General features: G+C 44.7%; 1 protein-coding gene across 1 annotated transcript in view; it reads left to right on the top strand.

The window, feature by feature from the left end:
• The window catches only part of cdh23 (cadherin-related 23), a gene marked incomplete at its 5' end in the record, with an annotated part of 133,062 nt that overhangs the window by 48,934 nt on the left and 61,719 nt on the right, over nucleotides 1-22,409 (top strand). Inside the window, 4 exons of the mRNA XM_079168933.1 lie at nucleotides 1,519-1,597; nucleotides 15,865-15,977; nucleotides 17,787-17,975; nucleotides 22,196-22,345. Of these exons, the coding sequence (XP_079025059.1) occupies nucleotides 1,519-1,597; nucleotides 15,865-15,977; nucleotides 17,787-17,975; nucleotides 22,196-22,345 (531 nt within the window). The remainder of the gene's footprint in view (nucleotides 1-1,518; nucleotides 1,598-15,864; nucleotides 15,978-17,786; nucleotides 17,976-22,195; nucleotides 22,346-22,409) is intronic.

Genomic DNA, 22,409 nt, shown 5'->3' with positions numbered 1-22,409 from the left:
AATTGCGACGAGGAAACGCTTGGATCTGCTCTACTTCGTGCGGGTTTTTCCTCGCGACATTCTCAAAGCTCCTCAAAGTTTTCCCTTTTCTCCGCCTAACCTCCGTGTGCGTAGTTCAAATCAAAAAGTGTCGCGCGGAAACTCCTGTGAAGGGCCCCATCTGTTGGTTTGATGTCACTTTGGTCGTGCTGACAAAGTGCACGCTTTAATCTGTCCCTAAATCCTAAATTTGCGTTTCCCCTCTCTGCTATTTGATTGGTGTGACTCAGTCCCTCTAAAAGGCTTGTAATTGATTCTGCTGTAATTGATCAATGACAGGGGATGCTTTGGCAGAAATGGAGCATAAACACGCCTTAGACACAATTTGCAGGATCAATGGCAGGCAGCTTGCTTGAGTGAGTGATCTAAGGGGGAGAAGGAAGGGAGCAAAGGAGGGTGGGAGGAGAGAAGGAAGACAATTTGGAAGTAGGGAAGGTCTCCCCATCGCTCACTGCAGCACAGGGGTTTTTTAAGTATCACCACCGTGTCTGATTGAGGCACGAAGGCTGAGAAAGCTCAGCGGATCAAAGACTTTTCAAACAGCTTTCTCTTTCTTTCTTTTTCTTTCTTCTGCTCCCCGTCATACTGTGGTTTCTGGCGAGTTGTGGACTGAAAGGAGAGATAAACCCCAATGAAAGATAATAAAACACTCCATAATGAAAGAAATAGTTTGATTTGCCTGCCCTCGTGCTCTTGGCCCCTTTTGTTCCAATTTTACAGATTGTTTTTTTCATTTACAGCGTTGGAAATACAGCGCTCCTACATTTCAGAGTCGTTTTGTGTTTGTGGAAGAAAGGTGCTCATTCATGATCTTTACTTGAAAAATAGCAAAAACAACAAAACTATTGTCCGAGATATATTTGACTGAGATCAATACAGCTGAGCTGTACAGGGCTGTTTTGTGTGTGTGCGTGTGTAGGTGGTGCGCTGTCCGTAGTACTGAAATGGATAGACAGACAGAGAACCAGTCACTTAGTTAGCCTGCTTCTTGCTTGTAAATACAACTTTCTGCCCTGATCACATGACCCGGGGGGGGGGGGGGAATAAAAGGCTTTGTATCGTGATTTACTCGGCAAAACCAAGTAATTATAAGCAATCAAGACATTCAGCACCCCTATATAGTCCCTATGTATGTCATGGTCCTTTGTTTCATAACCACATTTCCATGCCACTGCGACAATTCACCTGTGAGATTGACAGTCGAATACTGGCTCCTGAGACTGAATCGTCAACTATTTGGGGTCGTCCACCTTTAAGGCCAAAAATCGAATTTGTTTTACAATATAATGAAGGCCACCATTATATTTTTGTGCAACGGGCAAAACCAGTAATATAGGAATCTAATTATTGAATTAGCCGATAGCTGTTGACTGTGATGGAATCTACTGTAGAAATGCTAAAAGATGCGACTGTAAAGATTGCATGCAGCTTACACAGTATGCTTTGTGTGTGTGTGTGTGTGTGTGTGTCTCTCTGCAGGGATACGAGGTGAGGAAGATAACGGCCATTGACCAGGATCTCGGCCGACCGAGAGGCATCGGCTACACCATCATCTCAGGTCTGAGTCACTTAATCAATCTGACATCCAGAGCACAGAGAGATGAATCGATCACTTCTTATCATAATCCCACAGCAATAATGGACGAGTCTCATCGGGCACAACAGTCAATAACGGCAGAGAACAGCCTCAGAATTGGAGAATAGGCTTACCCGTAAGCAGCTATTAATCACTGTTTGGTGCAGTTGTGCGGAAGTCGGCCTTCGTTTAGTGCCGTCATTCACAAGTTGGCTCGTGCTATCAAAACAGGATTATGGTCTGTCAGAGTGACAGATTTAACCTTCGGCAGAAGAGTGTGATCTTGTGATTTTCTGTTGTTGCCTATACTTGTGTTCGATTGTTTAATTAGATGTGTCACACATGCAGTTTGGGTAGAAGGCGCTGACATTAAGTGTCCAGTACTAAGGTCCGCCTCACTGGGCCTCGTCCTACAATCCATAACTTGTGCTGTAGTTACCCGAGAGTTTTACTTGTGAGGAGACGAGAGGAAGCTACAGTTTGCACGCTGCTGATAAGGTGATAGCAGTGATCCTGCTTTCATTCTTCTGAAGAGTTTTCTTACCTCTGCCAAGGATGTGATGTTTGTGCCAGACAGTTACTTTATCTGTCTGTCCGTCTGCTAGGAGGACATCGCAAAAAGTCATCAACAGATTTCCATGAAACTTGGTGGACACATTTACTTTTGGGGCAAGGAGCTAGAAGTTAGGTTTTGGTGTTGATCCACATCTACGATTATCACTATTAAGTTTGCTGTTATTTTCATCCCAATCTAACTGAAATGATGTTTGTCTGTCCGGCTTCTCCTGAACGTTCATCGGATGACATCTCAAAGCTCACTCTCCGTCGATGATCCTTTGAGCTTTTGCACCCAAATGAGTATACTCCAGCATTGCTAGTGCATGCAAGGTATGTCACGGCAGGTGTAGTGCTCAGGACCCGAGGGAGCGCAGTGTCGAGTGTCAAGTTGTTTGGATGAGCGGTTCTCAAGAAAGCTGCAAGCAGCAACACCGGAGGCCAAGCTATCGGACCGTTCGGAGCAAACAGGCTCTGCACTAGTCCATGTACTGACATGAATATAGAGAAATTATTCTAAATCCCATTAAGAAGTTTGTAGGATGAATAAATCAATGACAAAAACATTTTTTTTTGGGGAGATATCTTTATTACGCTTCATTGTTACCAGGAGAGCATTCCTCATCAACTTCTCGCTCAAGAGCTAAACACTGCAGTTCCTCAGATGGCCACTTGAGGCTTCCTCCAAAAGCGAGTCAATCCCCATAGACTCCAATGTTAAAATGCCAAACTGTTCCCAAATACTGCTGGGTAACGTCAGCGGGACTACATCTACGATTGAAACAGTCTCTGGTCACTGTTGGTAGCTTGTGCTGAACTCGCATGAATAAATGAATGTTGCCACACTGAAGTGAGTGAAGCTACGTTGGAAAGAAGCCACAATCAGCAAAAAGAGAGAAATAAACCAACTATGTAGAAGCACACACTGAGTTTGCTCTGGTGTCGTGATTCTAACTAGATTAAGTCAAAACTCAGATTAATGCTACTGTCATGTCTGCACCGTAAACAGGTTATCTTACTCTCAGTCATTTTGTAATGGAGTAAGTATAACTCGGTTAACAGCGCTTTGTAAAATGGCAATAACATCTTCTACTTTACTACTGCTGTAGCATCTATGTAGCACCATCTAGGTTTCTTTGGCGTTATAACTGTGCACACAAAGGTCAAAGGTGAAATGGATATTTTATCTTTATGGCTACATATCCTATCAAATAACTATAAAATGATTTGTTTGAATCTCAGATCTGGGTATTTGTGAGTTATTTGTGTGCATTTAAGCCACTGAATGTGTCTTTATCATAGTGTTGCAAAAAACCTTTGTTGACCTGATATTTACTTTCCAATCCAATTGCCTTCTGTTCGTTCTGGTCAAAAACTAAAACAAAAGATCTGGAGACAGCTGTTTTAGCTAGTTTACTGTAAGATGCAGCTCTCTGTTTGCCCACCTCTGCTAGTAATCTCCATATTCCTATTAAGATGAAACACAGCATTCATGACTCGGCGGCCCATGCACCGCTTTAATACCCCTGTAGGGTGTTCATTTTCATCACAATCAACGTTTGGATCCCCAAGGACGAACAGTCCCTCGAAGATCCTCCAGCTCTGAAACATTGATGCGCGCGGTGGAAAATAAAACACCAGTTGGGAGGACTACAGCATGTAGACTGTATCCTTTTGAACTCTGCATGCCCCCTGTCGAGCCCAGAATGACCAGGATGGAAGGACACCGGTGCCTCCCGTATGGCCAGCTGGCCGATAAGGGCTGGCACTGCTTGAGCCTGCCGCACCGTGGGCATTGTGGGCGATGAAGATATATTCATTGTTCTGCCATCTGCTGAGTCACTGCCCTGACCTCGCCGCTGAACGAAGGAATTTGACCCCGTGTGTGTGTGTGTGTGTGTGTGTGTGTGTGTGTGTGTGTGTGCATTACGTGTGAACATGTGAGCAGTCATGTATTATTTGTGAGTGTCTGTGCTGCAATGCATGCGTGCACAGTCCACAGCCTGGCCCACTTCTTCATGGAGCTCACCGTAAACACTTTGCGCCCATTCAGTGCACACGCCCACTCAGTCTTACTTACCATCTGCTGCCACATGTTGTATTGTTGTGTGTGTGTGTGTGTGTGTGTGTTGTGTTTGCTGCAAAGTTGAAGGGCTGAGTTAAGCTCTAGAGGAGAAGAGCATTAAAAAGACATTAATTAGGTGTTGCGATGTATTCCCAGTCGTTGAAAAATCAAGAGTTATAGCACCGCACTAAGCCCTCATGGAGATGGAGCCTGTAGGCTTGATAAAATCATTATAAGTTTGATAGATAATGGAAGTTGAAGGGTGATGCAGTGCCAGTAGATAAAGGTGGGAGGGTAAGGTTGTCAGATGACTTTCTATGTGTGTGTGTGTGTGTGTGTGTGCGCGCTTGTTCATGTGCACTTTTGCATATGTCTCTGTCTATCCAGGCTCATAGTGCTCTGCTGCAGTCAGATTAGTGCGAGGGCGCGCTTGTTTGCAGACTTAAGTGCGACTCTCCTCCCTCGCCTTCCCGCTCCTCGCCCCGGTCGTCCTTAGAGAGTGCGGCTCACTCCTGCGGGACTCGTCTCATTAGCTCAGTAATTAAGATAAACGAGGTTTTAATTGCAGCGGTGATTTATGCTAATGATTGTGGAGCTGGAGATGAGGATTTCCTCTCCCTCCTCCAATCAGAGGGCGTATCTGGGATTTGATGTGTACAAGAGATAGCATCTCAGCGGCGCTCTGCCGCCAGTGTTGCGGTTATTGTTTGTTATGATGGTGTAGATTTTTTTTGGGGGGGCGGGGGGGGGGGGGGTTCTGGTGCTAAATCCCTGGTCCACAGGGTCTGATGTAGCCCTTAATGAACCTCTGACCTACTGGTCTCATTGTACACCAAAAGGCTGTGAGCTCACTGCTGATCAGAGCTTCCTGTAGGCTCGGACCCAACATTCTCCAACAACAACACATTTTGTCACCGTTGATAATGAAAATAAGGATTTTATGAGAAGCCCTCAGTGGTGGTTGTTGCCCTAAACAAAGGTGGTGTTGATTTAATGACCTGATACTCATCATGTAGATGCTGCTATAATTGCTCCTATATTTCCCTTTTCTTTTCGACGGGAAACGGTGATATCCAAATGTGCATCTAATACTTAATGATGTAGACCCCTGCACGGTCCGAGCCGTGATGTACAGTACCATTATCAAAGCCTAAAGACCAGCTTAGAAGCTCCATCAACCATGTGATGTGTGCTTGCAAACCTACTGAAACAAACACGATAAGGAAAATAGTAGTTTCTTCACTTCTAACCCACCAGTGATCATGTCAGTACGCCTTAGATTGCTGTGAGGCCTGCTGGACTGAAAATATATATATATATATATTTTAGATTCAGATTTTTTGGGGATAAGGGAATGTGTAGTTTCTGCCAGCCTTTTTATTTGAGAAAGTTCTGAAGAGTCACTGACAAATCATTGTTAATTAGACAAAAGTCGCGAACTCCCTCCTGGTACTACTAATGTTCGGACAATATTTGATATGCCATAAAATCCAAAACGCGCTTCCCCTCGTCTGAAACTACCACTTAATGACTCAACATTTTGTGTAATAAAAATGGGATCAGTCAAATTTGGCCACTGGCAATATTATATTAAGTGATGCTTTTTTTTTTGCAGCTGCTCTTAATTGAGCAGCGAAGACGGTTAGAAGGTTCTGTTCTCACTCATGCTGGTAATTGGCTTATTAGGAAATGCAGGGAGGACAGCAGGACAATGCCACAGTGGTGCAGGTATCGTCTTTAAAGAGCAACCACGTGTTCAGGGAATCAAATATCTGTTGGCTCAGTCTTGTGTCACTGGTTGCTATGACTCCAGTCGTAGTGAATGGTTAATGACCTTCTCCTGTGACCGTTCTAGTTCTTGAACCATGATCTTCATCTTGATCCCAGTGTTTACATGTTTAGAACAATCAAACATACACTCACTAGCTCACCATGTGGGGTTAAACAGACAATGCATGTGTGTGGTTGTTCACAGGGATATACGTATTTCAGCTTTTATCCACATGCACGGTGTATTACACCTCAGCTTTTCAGCCAACAGCTGCAGCAACAAACAATCCCAGAATTTCAGTCATTATCCACTTAAGCCCGCCCCCCCGAGGACGACCGAGGCAGAGCACAGACGGCCTCGGTCGGTCCAACGACCTGAGGGACCGACACTCCAAAGCCCACATGAACTCAATCTGGCACAATGGCCACACAACACAGGTTCATGAGAGGATGTCAGTAGAGGATGGATCACACAAACACACACACACACGCACAGACGCACAGATGAGATAGAGGGGCCGAGGAAGAAGGGGGAAGGAAAATACTTCAAATCAGAGTACGATTCTTAAGAAATATATAAAATACCCCTTATTTGGCCAATGGACGTAAACGTTCTCTCTCTTAAAAGAGCTTTCCTGTATCTGGGTTCTATTACAGAGAGTTGGAGGCCAACAAGTGTTGTCCAAGAGTGTTGCCATCCGTTAGGATAAGAGTTAAACCCCTGTGTAAACTTTGTGGCGCCTCTCCACCGTGTTGTAATGATGGTGTAAGAACAACGGACTAAAAGTCAGCCTAGCGTCTCGCAGAATGAAAGGACATCCCCCAAGCCTTTCATATCAGCCGCTTGTTTATCTTTGTGTGCTTGTTTCTATCGCTTTTGTCACACGCAAGCACAACTAATCCCATCTTAAGCCCTTTTTCCATCTCGACCCGTTTCTTCCCTTTTACATGATTCTTCCTCTCTCATTGCACCGTCTCCGTGTTGGGGAAACTGCAGCAAATAATTTGTCCCAAAGCCATGCCCGACTCCTCGTTTCCCACATTCTCTTGCCTGACCGCATTGGATTTTAATTTGCGGCAACCCGAGCAGAATAATTTTTCCCAAATTGATAAAAGATGAGAGCTCAATCTTTCTACTTACTAAAGCATCCTACAGTATTTAGAAGTTTGTCAGAGGCCGCCGAGCGAGACCACAAAATGCACTGACACGGACGCGGCGTATGGCCTCAGGCATCTCTTGACTTCCATGTCCGTTGTCTGGGTCAGCGTGTGAACACCCTGTCCGCCTCTGCCCCACAGGAGTGAGACACACGACCCGGTCCAGTGCCGTGGATCTGTTTTGTAGGTGACGGCTGGCCTTGTGTAGCAGCACACAGGTCAGACGGATACGGCCACGCCATTTCCCGCCTGGACAAACTGATAAGTAGCAAAGGCGATTATTTCCCCTCGTCTGCCTTTTCACACACAGCTCTCTCTTCCACTGCTGCCATGCCCAGATGCTCTGATTCCACAATGCCTAACTCGTGTCTGCGGGCATGCTGTAATATGGACAAGGCTAATACCTGTTATTCTACAGGGAGCTCTTATTGTGACTGCCGCATCGCTGGGATTTCTCCGGGTTTTTCAATTAGACGCTCCGAGGCTCTCCACACCGTGTTGCTGTGTAATCTCTGAGCGAGGGCAGATAGTCTGCGGGACACTGATCACAACACAATTCAGAGTCTAGTCGACTCTAGTAGAGCCTGGCAGTTCACAATCAAGTCCAGACCTCACTGGGCTATGATATAGGCCTCTTACAGTACAGCAGGTTTCCTCATTTGGATTAAATCGTGTGAATGAAGAGAAGATGATGGAAAGGTTTCTTCAGGCAGCCCGTGTCCCACAGATACATGCACATAACAGTTTATACTAGCAGTTTAGATTAAATATCTCAGAATTACACAAAATCAGACATTAAAGTTCCATTCTGGAGAAAGATTGTTGATATTTGAACTCCACACCCAGACAAGTACACCTCTTCCCTCAGTGCTTCTTTGCCAGATTAAGTAGGTCTGTACCGAATAGTTTGAAGCTTCATTCGTAAGGTACAAATTTGAATTATCATTATTAATAACTTACAGAAACATTGCACCTTCTCTTCCTCTCTCTCTCTCTCTCTCTCTCTCTCTGTCACTCACACTCTCAGTCAAACGCACAGCGAAGCACCGAGGCGCTCAGTCGTCGTTTCTGCAATGTTCTGAGTTCAAAAGTATTTTTTTAAGGGTGGCAGACGTTCAAGGCTTCATTTGAAAACCTCTAATAGAAGCTTGGAATGTAAAAAACTTTGTTTGTTTCCCATTTGCAGAGCCGGGCCTGTGTGTGAACACAAACGGAGCGGGCAGCTATAGCGGACCGTTTTGAATTTGACAAAAAAAGTGTATTGGATTAGAGGAAAAAGAAAACGAGAAAACAAAAAAAGGAAATATTAATTACATTTACCAAAGTTCAGTCAGAATCCTCGGCTCCGTCTTTGATCTCCGTTGGTTGTTGTCCTCTCAAAGCATTTTTTATATTAACATATATATTCCAGCTTTATATATATCGGTGTTAGAGGTTCCCCTTTGCTTTCATTTCCGGGATAAAGGGGATACTTCCAGCTCTGAGTGATGTTATCCTCAGCGCTCAGCTGCTGAACAAGCACATTTCCACACGCCAAACCCAACTTCATCTGCTTCTGTCTTCCAGCCAGCTGTTGTTTTGTACAAAGCGTGCGGAAACAGATTTTGTATCATCTAACAAACTGCACAAAAAAAAAATATCAGGCAGCAAGGTAAACTATAGTCTACTCTTAAAGAAACAGACAAAACTGACACACATATGCTCACACACATGCGCACACAAAGCGAAGAGATAAGACTACACTGCCAGCTCAATGTGACACCTTGAGCTGACAGATCAGAGCCAGCAATCAATAGCTCTGAGTTTGATTATTTTCCACGAGACCTGAAGAATGTGGGTCGATACTTTTGTCTGTGACCAGGATGAGAATCAGTTCAGCTTTTACTGCGGCATCTGGTCAACAGAAGGTCAAGATGCACCGAGGAATCTGGAGTACAGTTTGATCTAAGTAGGCGTTATAGTAAGTGGATCATTACTCGGAGAGAAGAGGTGAGCTATTCAACGCGCCCAGTTTGTGTGACGTGGTCCACGGATACAGAGCGTTAAGTAAAGCGTTACCCACCCTACACACATTTTGTAAACTCATCCTTTGAGGTTACTGTGCCTTCGCGCCAGAGGCAGTATGTTTGTCCGTCCGTCCGGTCCACTCTCGTGGAAATGTCTTCAAATTGGTCACAAACGTCCACCTGGACTCTACGATGAATTGATTAGATTTTTTGATGGCCAAAGTTCCAGGTCACTGCAACCTCGCATCAGTCCCATTCCCGTGATATCTTGTGAACGCTTTTGAGTGAATTTTTCAATTTGCCACAATGAGAAGTTGAGAAGTTGGTGGTTAAAAGGTCACTGTGACCGCACTAAACACATTTGTGATCGTATGTCTTGAATTCATATGCTAAGTATGAGAATTTCGCACAAATGTCTAGTAGGATGAAATGAAGTGATGACATTTTGGACACGCATGAATGTAAACTTCACTGGTTGACAGCGGCATACAACCACAAGGCAGTAATTGTAGTTCATTCAAGTCCCAGTAGTCTCAAAGATGGTTATATAACTCATATGTTTCTTTGTCTCTCTGTCTCTTTCAACCCAACCGGTTGAGGCAGATGTCCACCCACCCAGAGCCCGGTTCTGCCAAAGGTCTCTACCCGTTAAAGGGGAGTTTTTTTTTTATTGTCACTGTCGCACCACCTCTTCATCACAAGAGAATGTTGGGTCTGATCCTGCTCTATATGAAAAGTGCGTTGAGATCATTTCTGTTATAATTTGATGCTATAAAAATAAATTGAAATTGAAATCTCTTGAGTGTCAAAGCTGTATTCAGTTGAACTTTGGCTTCAGTGCCTGTAGCAGTGTGTCCCATAACGGCCGCAGCCTCTGGATTTTCTCTGCGCCAATGTCTCGCCGTTCCTCGGGGGTGACGCCTTCCTGAAAAAGCAGACGCCATTTTGTCAGAAGGCGGAGGTAGCAAACGAAAGTGACACATCTGTTCCAAAATCAAGAGGCGGTATAGGGGAGGCCTGATGAACAGGCCCCTCCTCTGGATGCAGCAGGAGGAGCTGCTAGTCATGACTGAGGCATCCACACCTCCTCAATGACAGCGACAGTACAACTATGCAGAGTGTGACACCTGGGCGAAAAAGAAAAGTTCCCTTCATCTGCGATGTATTGTCTTAGAATATTTGTCCCTTTTTTTTCTTTTTCTTTTTTTTTTTTTTCAAGAAAAACTTTTGATGAAACTACTTCATTGAGTATTCATGAAATGCAGCTCGTCTGCCAATGGCAAGACACCCACAGGGCCATTATCACTCCGCATCGCTCACACACACACACACACACACACAAGCACATACAGAAATGCACTGGTAGCTGTCAAACACTGAGCCGTGTGTGTGTCGATGCACAGATGAGCATGTGCACAGGCACGTCGGGTGTATCTGAGAAGCTGTTCATTTAGATATAGAGGTGAGTGTGTTTGGGAGACAATAACTAAATCCTCATCATCAACCTGATTTGCCTGTAGGCGTAATCCTTAAAAAGTGACACTAATTTGTGTACATTTGGCAAAGTACACAAAATCTTAGCCCCAAGACTCTGAGCACTGGCTGCATGCCATATCGCATTACTAGAATGTTCCAGCGCCCCCATGGTGTTGTCACAAACTAGAGAAAACAGTTGTCACTGGCTTAGTCATGGCGATTACACTTGGAGAACTCCTGCTTCGGCTGTCCTCAAAAAGCTCATCGCTCGGAGAAAGTCATTGTCATCCACTTGTCGCACGCACCCGATTGAACTCATCAGATCGAATGCCTTATTTCTTCTGTTCTCTTGGGCAATCCGCACATAATAACTACACATGTATGTTGTCCACTTGTGCGACTCAATACAACTGTCCCATTTCGAGCCGATCTATTTCCCCTCCTCTCCGTCTCTGCATTCACTCTTTTATGTGAGCGGAGGAGAGAATTTCAATGAGCAGCCTTTTCTCAGTAAATGAGCCTCCATTTCATTGTTCATGGCACAAGAATGGAATGTTTGTCAATAGATAATGTGAAATCCCCACCCGTGCTTCTCTTTATGCTTTGGTAATACTGAGATGATTCAAAGAGGCAAATTATTTGGTTTACTTTTATCCCATAATTGTAGTAGTAGCTGCTGAAGCTATTGTACACGTACTAAATTTGCACCACAAGGAAAATAATGGCTGTTTGTCTGAGTTTGAGTGTGCGTCGTACATGCTGGTGGGCATTTATTTAGGCGTGTGTGTGTGCGTGAGTGCATTTGAGTGTGTACTCCACACTAGACAAAATCATGGCATGGTTTCTCATTTTCCAGTCCAGTACTGTCGGTAATGTGAAAGCGCGGCTTATCCCCCGGAGTCTCACATCATAGAATCAAACTCTGCCAGTTAGCACCAGATGCACTCTGACACACACACTTTCACACTCTATCTACATAAGAATTCAGTATAGAAATACCTTAACGCGCACGTAAACGCCTCCACTTAATGTGACTATCAAATGCAAAATAGGAAGTGTGCGTTTATGTCTACTGGATTGGACTGTGGTCATATGTGTGCCGCAATTTCCAACCGCCCCCCCCTCCCCCCACACACACACACCCGGGGGTCTAATCACAGTGTCCTGTAGGATCACCGGAGAAAACACTTTCTGTCAGCAATTAGAATATGATTATATTCTCCTCTCAGTGGGACCCGTGAGTCACTGTGTAATTTCAGGCTGTCTCTCTCCGGTCAAGCTCGACACAGCGGCGCGGAGGTGGAAGGCCGTTCTGTGGAACCTGAGGGCAGCGAGTCCGAGCCTCTTTACCGGATGCAGACAGAGAGTAGAACCAACCGTCTGCACATGTACATTTTGCACCACGTGTGTGTGTGTGCTTTTGCAGCTGCGCGTGCGTGTCTGTGTACAAACGCCACTCGTCGCCTGGCCAGGTGAGCGCCCAGTCGTCCGAGTAAGGAGCGGCTGTTGGAGTAGATTGGCATGCAAAGTCAGGCCACTGAAGCCGACAAACCAATTTAGAGGCACGACGCCCACACCGAGAGGGTCTGAGTCCCCGGTGCACGTTACCCGCTACCACCCCGACCAATCGTTATCAACATCAACTTTTTCTGCCTGCCCCTCCCGTCCAGGCAAAGAAGAAATGTGGCAATGAGTGTTGTCGTCTTATATTCACTGGTGCATGATGTGAAAGGACACGTTTTCCTCTTTCCAAGTTCAGTCTCACAATGACAAACTGATCCTCCCAAATAAGCAGCTTGGCCCACAAAACGCGAGCATCTGTAGTTTCAGCAAATGGTCTAACAAAAACGACATATGTTCGCGTTCAAGTGACAAAGCCCTCTGGTAGTGTAACATCATTTGTAGAGCCACAAAGGTTGCAAAATGAAGTCTGATTGTAATGAAGTCTTTGATACAATGAACCTACCTCTGACTTGATTTATTACCTCAGTAAACATTGTAAAGATGAGTTTATGGTCTCAATCTCTAGTTTCAAGTCTTCTTCGATACATAATGATGTTCATTTAGTAAGTTATGGTCCCATTTAGAGTCAAATAGACCATAAAGTGGAGTACGCTTTAGGGCCGGCTGACTGTGAATGACAGATTGCTGCCTCTGCAGTCCAAATATGGTAACTTCCGTTCATTGGTTGCAAAAAAAGCCAAGATGGCGACGGCCATTTCGCAGAACTCGTGGCTTCAAAACGGCAGACCACAGACCAAGAGGTGACGTCACGATGACTACGTCCACTTCTTATATTCGGTCTATCCTACACACTGGTCCTTTAACACGAGACTGCTTTTCATTACACGTTTCCTCTCAACATTGTTTTCTTTTAATCGCGATTGAGGTTGTTCTCTTTAACCAGGGAAGTATTCATTTCAACCCTATTCTTTTTGTATATCTTAACCATATAACTAGAAAACAAATGGATTAGAAATTGAAACGGTGACTTGAAGGCTCAATCAAACCAGTCGCTCTGTAGCACTGTAACCAATGATTTTACTGTAGATTCTTGCCAGCATGTGTGTATTTTAAGTTTATTTGAATTTGAATACTGCAGAAGTCACACCGCGCTTCTATTACCACTTTTCCTCCAGTTCCACAATTGAATAGATTATGGAAGGTGGGTATAATCAGCAGTAGTTTTTGTCCCTTCTACCTCACCTCCCTTTCGCCACCTTTTGGCCTCAATCCGGGTTAATTACCCCAGGGCTCTGCTCTCTCTGCTGGCCTGCTTCCTATCTCTGCGCCGACACTGCACTCTCTATTCCAGGCTGGGTAGGAGGGCAATAACAGAGCAGCGCGTCTGTGTGGGGAACACAGGCATGGGTTAATCTGTTGACCCCAGCCGGTGTACACTGTGGATTTACCATCTGACTCTCTGGAGTCTGGACCTCAGCTATTACCGCAAACTATCTCAAAGAAAGTCATTCTTAATCCCTCAAAGTGCAGCTGCAGGTTCATACTGTGCCCTACTTACAAACGAGGACTGTGAAAACACCGTGTGAATTTACAGAACAGGGGGCGTGTTTGATTTGGTTTTTACACTTTAAATATTATTAAATATGTGCTAAGTAAAAAGAAAAGAGTAACTTTTCACATACGATGTATGGAATCTTTTTTATATTCAAGCAAGTCAATGTCGTTTCATATCATCAAGGTAAATTCAATTTGCAGCCAGACTTTACATATTTAAAGAATTGATTCTGGCTCACATATTTCTATTAACGTTAAACTTTTTTGGGGGAAAAGGTGCAGTTTTTGTAGCCGGTCTTTTAAAAAAAGAAAAATTGGTTAATGCTATTAGGGCCAAGCCAGTGAATGAGTTGAAAAGAGCAGTTATCAGAGAGACGCTAGCTTTGCGTGGGAAGTTCCCCACTCTCAATTTAGATCATTGCAATCTAGGAAGTTGTGCTTAATGTTCATGTGCTCAGTTGTGTAATATCCCAAATTGAATAACGGATTTGTTTGTAATCTGATCATTTAAAAAAGAGTCAACTAAAACCCACATTTTCTCCCAGTTCTGTAATGATAGCTATTACTAACATTTATAATTCCCTTTTGAACTTGTCCTGTAAAAAATATTAGTGAAATGGTAATAATGTTCAACCTTTTTCACAAGATTTACCTTTCCAACCATTATGAGGCGATTGTTGTGCCGTATTCTGTTTTGCAATGATGCTCTCATTTTATCTTGTGTTATAAATCCAGCGCACCCCTGTCCTTTGGGTCAGGATGGGACCTCTTTATACATTACTTTTTTAAACACACATCACTTTTATTTCCGAGATTCAGCCTGCACACCTTGTATTTGTCGCGTATAGCCTATATATATACAATATATTTTTGTACTTTTGCGTAGCCAGGAATGAGTTCACTGAGCATGTTTGCTCTTTTTTCATCCAGAGATTATCCTGTTAAACATACAGTATGTGGGAGCGCACAGGAGCTGCTGTGCTGTCAGCGGGTGAGAGCGCTCCGTATTGACATGGCACAAATGAATTACTTCCAGGTGGACTTGACTCATTCAGCTCTGTCTGCTCCATTGGTTGCGCCACTGTGCAGATCGCTCTGATAACATTCACATGTATGAACTGCCACTATCTCAAGATTGCACGGGGACTTGTTCAGGTCTCATACAAGACACAACGCATCCCAATGACATAGCGAAGGCATTCAGTGTTTTTGAATGAGACGTGATTCGTCTGACTCGACCGCGGGGGATCTCTAGAGCGGGCGGATCCCGTGAGGGGGAGACACTGTGCAATTCAGCAGGGTTATTAACACAGGGGAGGGGGTGAGGGCGATTGGGTGAGTCGTTTGTTGTCTCCCTCTGCTGGGTGCAATTAGCAGGAAACAGCCAGAGAGAGAGAGAGAGAGAGAGAGGTGTCAAGATGAGTGTAAGAGAGGCCACAAAGTTAACTAGAAGCACTGTAATTTATAAAAGAAGAGAGGCAATAAGAAAATGTGAGAAGAGGACTCTGTCTATTATTTGAACCTGCGGAAGTGAATAGTGAACACCAGGCGCACTTATTAATGAGAACAGTGCAGCGCTCGTCATTTGAAACGCTCCTCTTTGAAGGAGTGCATCGACTATGACAAAGTTAATGCAATTCATCAGCCCATGTGAAGTGATGTAAATGAGCATCGTGCCGACATCGGTAGACTATCACTTCAAAGCTCAAAACAAAAAAGATTGCATCGTGTCTTGTGTTTTAAAATCTGGGCTGGGGGTTGTATTCTCGGCAGAGGCTTGGCTTGTTTGAAGTAATTCATTGAGCATACTGTATTTTCAGTATTGACAGAGAAAATGAATCAGACACCACTTGAATTCAGTGAGTGGGAATTGACAGTGACCCTGTGAAGAAGAAGAAGAAAAGAAATGGATGCAGTGGAGTGAGGGCAGACGGTGACGGATGAAACAAAGGGCTGCAGGAGAGGCAGCGAGTGGACAGGTTGGAGGTGGTGGGTCAGCCAAAGGCAGCTAGAGAGACAAGACAGCCCAGCAAAAGCTGTATCCATATTGCATGACTGTCCACCGCCTTCCCGACCAGAGGCTCCGCGCAGCATCCCAGGTGTTATGTTGAATTATCCACAACGCCAGTTTCGTTTGTCCGTTTGAGTTTCTTATCTCTGTCTCTCTCTCTCTCTCTCTCTCCATCCATCCATCCAACCAGGGAACACCAACAGCGTTTTTGCCCTGGACTACATCAGCGGGTCTCTGTCAGTGAATGGCCAGCTGGACAGGGAAAACCCACTCTACTCAGCAGGATTCTCTCTCACTGTCAAGGTGAGCAACTACGAATGGGAGGGACTGTCGCACGCGAGAGAGAAGGGGATCGAAAGTTAGTTTTTTCGCCTGTGGATCAATTGAGGGCTTTGATACAGTATGATAGTGTGTTAAATCAATGCAGGCTCTGGGTTTGATATAGCCTCAAAAGACCTTCTAAATGCAGTACTTCACCTTGTACCGCGCCTCCTATACCTATAGTGACTAGTCTTTGAGGTAGATACACACTTCTATAATTAAGAAAGATTCCAAGATCGATACTTCCATCGACTAAACACAAGATTCCTGCGGTATCATATATCGTTAAAGATGCTGTGTCAATACGCCTTTGCACAAGCGTGGCGGAGACTAATTCAAGTGCCTTTATTGGGCTCATCAAGTGAAGACGTTTGTGATTCTATGATAATGTCTCTCTCAGAGCTTTGTGTCAGCCAGGGAGGAAAAGGGGAGCAGAGGAGGACAGGATAAAGGAAAAGGATTTAGAGTCCTCCTCAACGCTAAGGGCTCCTTTGTCCCCCCCCCCCCCCCTCTCTCTGTTTCTTTTTGCTTCTCTTGACGCAGGTGCAGTCTGAATCCCCCAGTCTCTCCACTGAGCCTAAAGTCTATCTCACTTGGCTTTTTAGCATGTCAGTCCTGCCCTCTCACGCCACCCCCTTCCCACCTGTTTTTTGCCGTCATTTTTCTCTTCCCGTATTCTGCACCGAGTATTTCCCACAGGGTGTGAGAGGGTCCGTGAAATGGATTTCCAAGTGCAACTGAATGTGGAAGGATTTGTGATGAGAGACATAATTTTCCCGTGTAACTGCGATGTTACATTGGGGGTTTTGATGGCATGTCAAGTGAAATGGTTTGCCACCTGTACGGCACAATAAATGGCCCTTAAGAGCACCTAATGGTTTCACTAGCGCTCATGTATTTACTCATGTAGCTGCGATTATTGCTCAGAACAAATTTGAGGAATATGACATTGTGATACAACTGGCTTCAAGGTGTGATAGAAAAAAAAATGTTGCCGGCTTACATATTCCACTCTCAGTATATCTTTTTAATTGAAATCAATAATTACAAAGAAGAAAAGTAGAATAAGCGAAAGTGCTGAAAGTGAAAAAAATAAAGAAAACTCCACCTCCCAAAAAAGTATTTATAAGATATGGATTTTTTTCCCTCTACATTTTCTCTTCTCTCTCTGCTTGTGCTTTCTTAGGTGGTGCTACTATTGATTATGGTGTGCCATAGTAATACAACTAATTTCTCAACTTCAGGCAGCTTAGATAGTGCTGAGCGTGTGGAGGTGGAGGTCAAATGATTCAGTGGCTTCAGGACAAGAGAGGCTAAACTACCTTGATTACCCAGAGACCGGCGTGTTGTTCCTGCCGCTTCTCCTATTGCTTGTGACACTCTTCCATCAATAAAAGACCACAGCTGCCCACTCCTATCTTTCTCTCCTGTTTTGTTTCTTCCTTTCAGAAGCCTCACATCTTCAATACTCAAGACTCTCCCAGAAAATGAGAGAGTGCGTAATTGTGTCGTCTTAACGGGACTCCTTTCTCCTAAATCTCATTGTGTGTGTGTGTGTGGATGTACATGTGCTCTCTTGCCCTCACTTTGAGCCTCTTTCTATGATTGCTTTGAGTCCGTCTGTCCACCTTTTGATCCAATAAATGAACAGCTGTAAATACCTGGCTGAGATTGCGTGCTGACCACCTCCATCCAAAATGACATTTTCAGTGCAATCAAATCTCTCTCTCTCTCTCTCTCTCTCTCTCTCTCTCTCGCTCTCTCTCTCTTCCCTCTGTTGCTCTCTACAAGGCCACAGAGTTGAAAGAGGATCGCAGTCCATCAGACGCAACCGTGAGGACCACCTTTACCATCCTGCTAATTGACAAGAATGACAACGCCCCGACGTTCAACAGCTCTGAGTATCGGGTCCTCATCACTGAACTGGCCCAGGTGGGCTTTGCCCTTCCCCTCTTCATCCAGGCCGAAGACAAGGACGAGGTGGGTGGATCACGTGGCTGGTGGCTGGCACAGTCACCACATTCTTGCCATTGGGCTGATACTCTCATCCAGATAAGGTTGCACTGACAGCATGCTGCATCGGTATCTCTCGATTGTTGGTAGAAATGTCCCGAGCCGGTCCTAAGAATCCTGATCTGAGCCCAATACGGACAAACCGATATCGGATGATCCCCTTTATGAGCATCAACCTCTAAATGTTACTTTATGCAAGTGAAATTTAAGATTTAATTCAAATTTCTTTCCGCCGCGGCGGTGCAAGTACCTCTGAATGAAGACGCGGAGGTTGGCAAAACACACAGATTCACTGAGCTCCAACACTAATGAATCTGTTATCTCTGATCGTCACTTTCACCGGCTAAAATGATGAATGTTGCCGGCGGCAGTTAATGGAATTAACGTTAATACCACGAGCAACTTGACGACGGGCCAAGATGAAACTTTTCTGTTGTCTGATTAAAGTTCTGTCTGCAGCCTCCACTCTGAAACACCACCAACGACTACGTGTTTTGTCGTTCCAACAACACGATTAAGTTGTCTACAGATGTTATTTCAATGTCAACATTTAAGGAAATATCAGATTGGACTCTATCGGCAGATACCCATTCTTGATTTAATCGGATAAGATCTTCCTACAAAGACAGCTAGGAGAGCTACATGTGAGTTGTATGAGCTCTAGGTTTAGATTTATTCGTTTTTTTTAATTCAGCAGCCAAAAAGAGCATCAGCCGCTGAAACTACTTACATGGCAGCTGTGTGCGTGTGTGTGTGTGTGTGTGGACTGTCAGCAGCCATGTACAACAGCACGCTTTAGTGTTCCATTAGTTGTATCTATCAACGTACTGTGGTGGCACACAGTCACACTCACACACAGCACTTTTTCACTTTTACGCTTACTCCACCACTCGGTCTCTCTAGCTCTCACTTTCTCTCTCCCTCTCTCACATGTGCACACGCTCGCTCACACCAGCGCATCGGACTCGACTACAATTTAATTTGCTCTGGAAGAGATGGGATAGAGCATCAAATTATACCTAACGAGGAAAATCAATCACCCAGGGTGCAGATAAGCCGAAAGCTAGTCAACTCTGATTGATTCAGGCACAGCAGCCGCCAGGGTGGAATTTGACAGATAACTGCGAGTCAAGTGGGGAGAGAAAGAGGTGGAGAGAAAAGAGAGACAGACGGGAGGGGAGGAGAGGAGGAACTCCAAGAAAAAATAGTTGAACAGAAAGTAGTTTGCAATGGAGCAAAACCAGAAGTCTGAATAATTGGTGGAGCAAGAAGAAAGTGAGCGAACGGGACAGAAAGGAAGCACATTAAGGCGAGATAGCAGGAGTTTTTAGCAGCGCATCTGTTTATTCATTCCAAGGATGATGTGTTGCATTGCTGAGGCAGAGGGGGAGTACAGTGAGTGCTGCACTCTCAGGCGGGCTGACGACCCAGACACCTGGCATGTGATAGGAGGTCCCTCTGGAGGTTACCACCCAACGTTTTAGCGCTACGAAAAAGCTGCACGCAGTCTGGGGAGGTACCGAGCCCCCCTCACATCACGGTATCTCCAAGCTGGGATTGCTCACCGCAAATTGGGGAATAGCTATGGTAATTCCGAGATGATTTTAACCAGATTCACCAGAGACGCTGCATTAGAAAGCACTCCCTCAGAACCAGTCCATTAGCAGCCACCGCTGGCTGCTTATTTATCATAATATAACAAAACAAAAAGCATCAGGAAGAGCTCAAGGAAGCAGGGTTTTGCACAAAAAATGTTAAATTCAAGTTGTGTGCTGGAGACACAGAAACAGCCTGTGCTCTACCCAGTCTTGCATTGTAACACTGCTGCCATAGAGTCGCACATACATCCATTCCGAGGAGTAAAATCTACGGCACGTGTTTTTGTCTTGCAGTCTTATATTGCTGTTCCGTTAAACCTGCATGTCAGTGCCGATACACACACTCGTTCACACCCCGCTACACCTGTGCTTTAATCTCACTTTTTCCAAGTGTGAGGGATTATAGGCAGACATTTCATTTCTTAGACTATGACACAAGTGGTAGTTACCTCTCTCTCTCTCTCTCTCTCTCTCTCTCTCTGTCCGTCTGTCTGCTCCCTTCATATCCTCTTCTGCTCGGTGAGCATCCATAAAACTTTTGCTGCTGGAACTTGTCACTAAACTTTGTGGCAGTCGCGTCTTGACAGGGTGCTTTTATTGGGGGCTTCTAAAGGCAGAAGCAAATGGACGGGCAATTACGTTTATGGGCAGTTTGAGGTGACATCCCTGCATATTGGATGGTCTTTTAAATAGGAGTCATCAGCCACAATGGTTCTCCCAGAGATGAAAACAAAAACAAGGGGGCTATTTCAACCGCCAGCATAATGCCAATCGACCACCTCCACCCGTCTTCCTCTGTCTGCCACAATGGCTACATGATTGGTCGCCCTGCAGCTTTGTATATCAAGACAGGAGGGATCTAGAGAGGTTTTCTCAGCTCACGACAGCCACAGGCTTCTCAGGGCTGTGATGTCATTTTGACCCTGACTCTGTTTATGTTTACCCACGACGCCTTTGCACTTCGGGATTTATCTCGGAAAAAGAGAAGAGACACATTTGTAGTTTGCAGGTCTTTAGAGGATATTCGGAATTCCGTATAACCACAAATCAAATGACAGTAACCTCGTCATACAGACCCACCCAGTAATGCAGAACATATCTAAATCGGACTCCATCTAACATTGTCTTTCCAACATACAGTGTAGCGAGCCACGTGTATCTGTATTGAGGTGGATAATCATGGTTGTCATCAGGGGTCACATGATCTCCTCTTTCTCTCGCATAAAACATGCACTCTGATGATTAAAGCACACAGTTTCAGCAAAGCGCAGCTCCCCCTGTCAAATGTGAACTGGACCCTGAAACGCTTTGAGTGTTAGCGTCCCCACTGCCATTAACAGCTCGTTTAGCAGCAACAGGAACCAGCTCTTTATAATGGTTTCTACCTTACAAAAAGCACCCGAGTTTGCCTCTCGCTCACACGCCAACGATGGCGGAGGTGCCCATGCAAGGTGCTGGCCTGCCCACCGGAAGCAACTTGAGCTTCGGTGTCTTGCTCAAAGACACAGAGCCGGGGATCGAACTGCCAACCTTAGTGATTAAAGGACAACCCGCTCCACCTTCCTCAGCTACAGCCGCCCCAATGTCTAAGAGAACATTTATTATCAACTGCATTTTGATTAAAAAACACACACACCGAAAGAAACAAATTGTGACAAATATAATGTTTTGGTCATAACAGCTATCTTGCCTCTTAGCGAGTGTTTCCATTAGTTGTGTCTATCAATGTACCGACCGTGGTGCACCACAGTCACACACACACACATAGACACACACACCCAGACACCAACATGTTTTCATTGTACGCTTGCTTTCTCTCTCCCTCTCTCACATGTGCACATCCCTCTTAAACTTAGTTCTTCCAATCTCTTCTATCTTATGTTCAGTTTGTACCATCAGACTATAGACTATAGTCAGAGCACAATAGCCTGACCTTTGACCTCTTTCTATTGGTTGCTAGTGAAGTTTGTGATTATTATTCTACTATCACAGTCGATGTAAATGATTCTGGGTATGAAGACTTGATGCTTGAAATGTTAAAAAAGATTATTATATGTTATATATTGGTGAATCTTCAGTTCCTTTCTGTATATGAATACAGCATCTGTAACTTTTGTTATGAATTCCTTTGTCCGATGTATTCGTCACACTCGATAGATATACCGAGTCTTAGATTTTATCATCTACATTCTTCTCTAGTTAGATGGAATATATTCATCATCAACCTCCCTCGCTCTCTCAACAACCTAAAAACATAATGCCTCCAGCCGTGACTGGAGGCATTATGTTTTTAGGTTGTCCGTTCATCCGATCCATTCTCGTGAACACAATATCACCAGAGTGTCTGGAGGGAATCTTTCAAATTTGGCACAAACGTCCACTTGGTCTCAAGGATGAACCGATCAAATTTTGATGGTCAAAGATCAAAGGTCAAGGCCATTGTGCCATGAATCATTTGCTAATTATGACAATTTCACACAAATGTCTAATATGATAAAATGTCATTTCAACAGCGTGAAACTGTTGAGGCTGTAGATCTCGTTCTCTCTGTTTCTCCTTACTCTCCTTTCTCTTATTCTTTTATGACAGGGGGTGAACAGCATGTTCCAGGTGTTTCTGAGAGGAAACAATTCCGAGTACTTCACCATCTCCCCCACGGCAGTGCAGGGGCGTGCCGACATCAGAGTGCGGGTGGCCATGCCACTGGACTTTGAAAGCATTCGCAGCTACAGCTTCTCGGTGAGTTTTCAACTTTACATACAGGAGGAGAGGATAAGGCACAGCTTTCCAGCTAATATTGCTA

Source organism: Pholis gunnellus (assembly GCF_910591455.1).
Source record: "Pholis gunnellus genome assembly, chromosome: 11".
Lineage (NCBI taxonomy): Eukaryota > Metazoa > Chordata > Actinopteri > Perciformes > Pholidae > Pholis > Pholis gunnellus.
The sequence above is the reverse complement of the archived record's forward strand: the minus strand, read 5'-3'. Positions and strand labels throughout refer to the sequence as shown.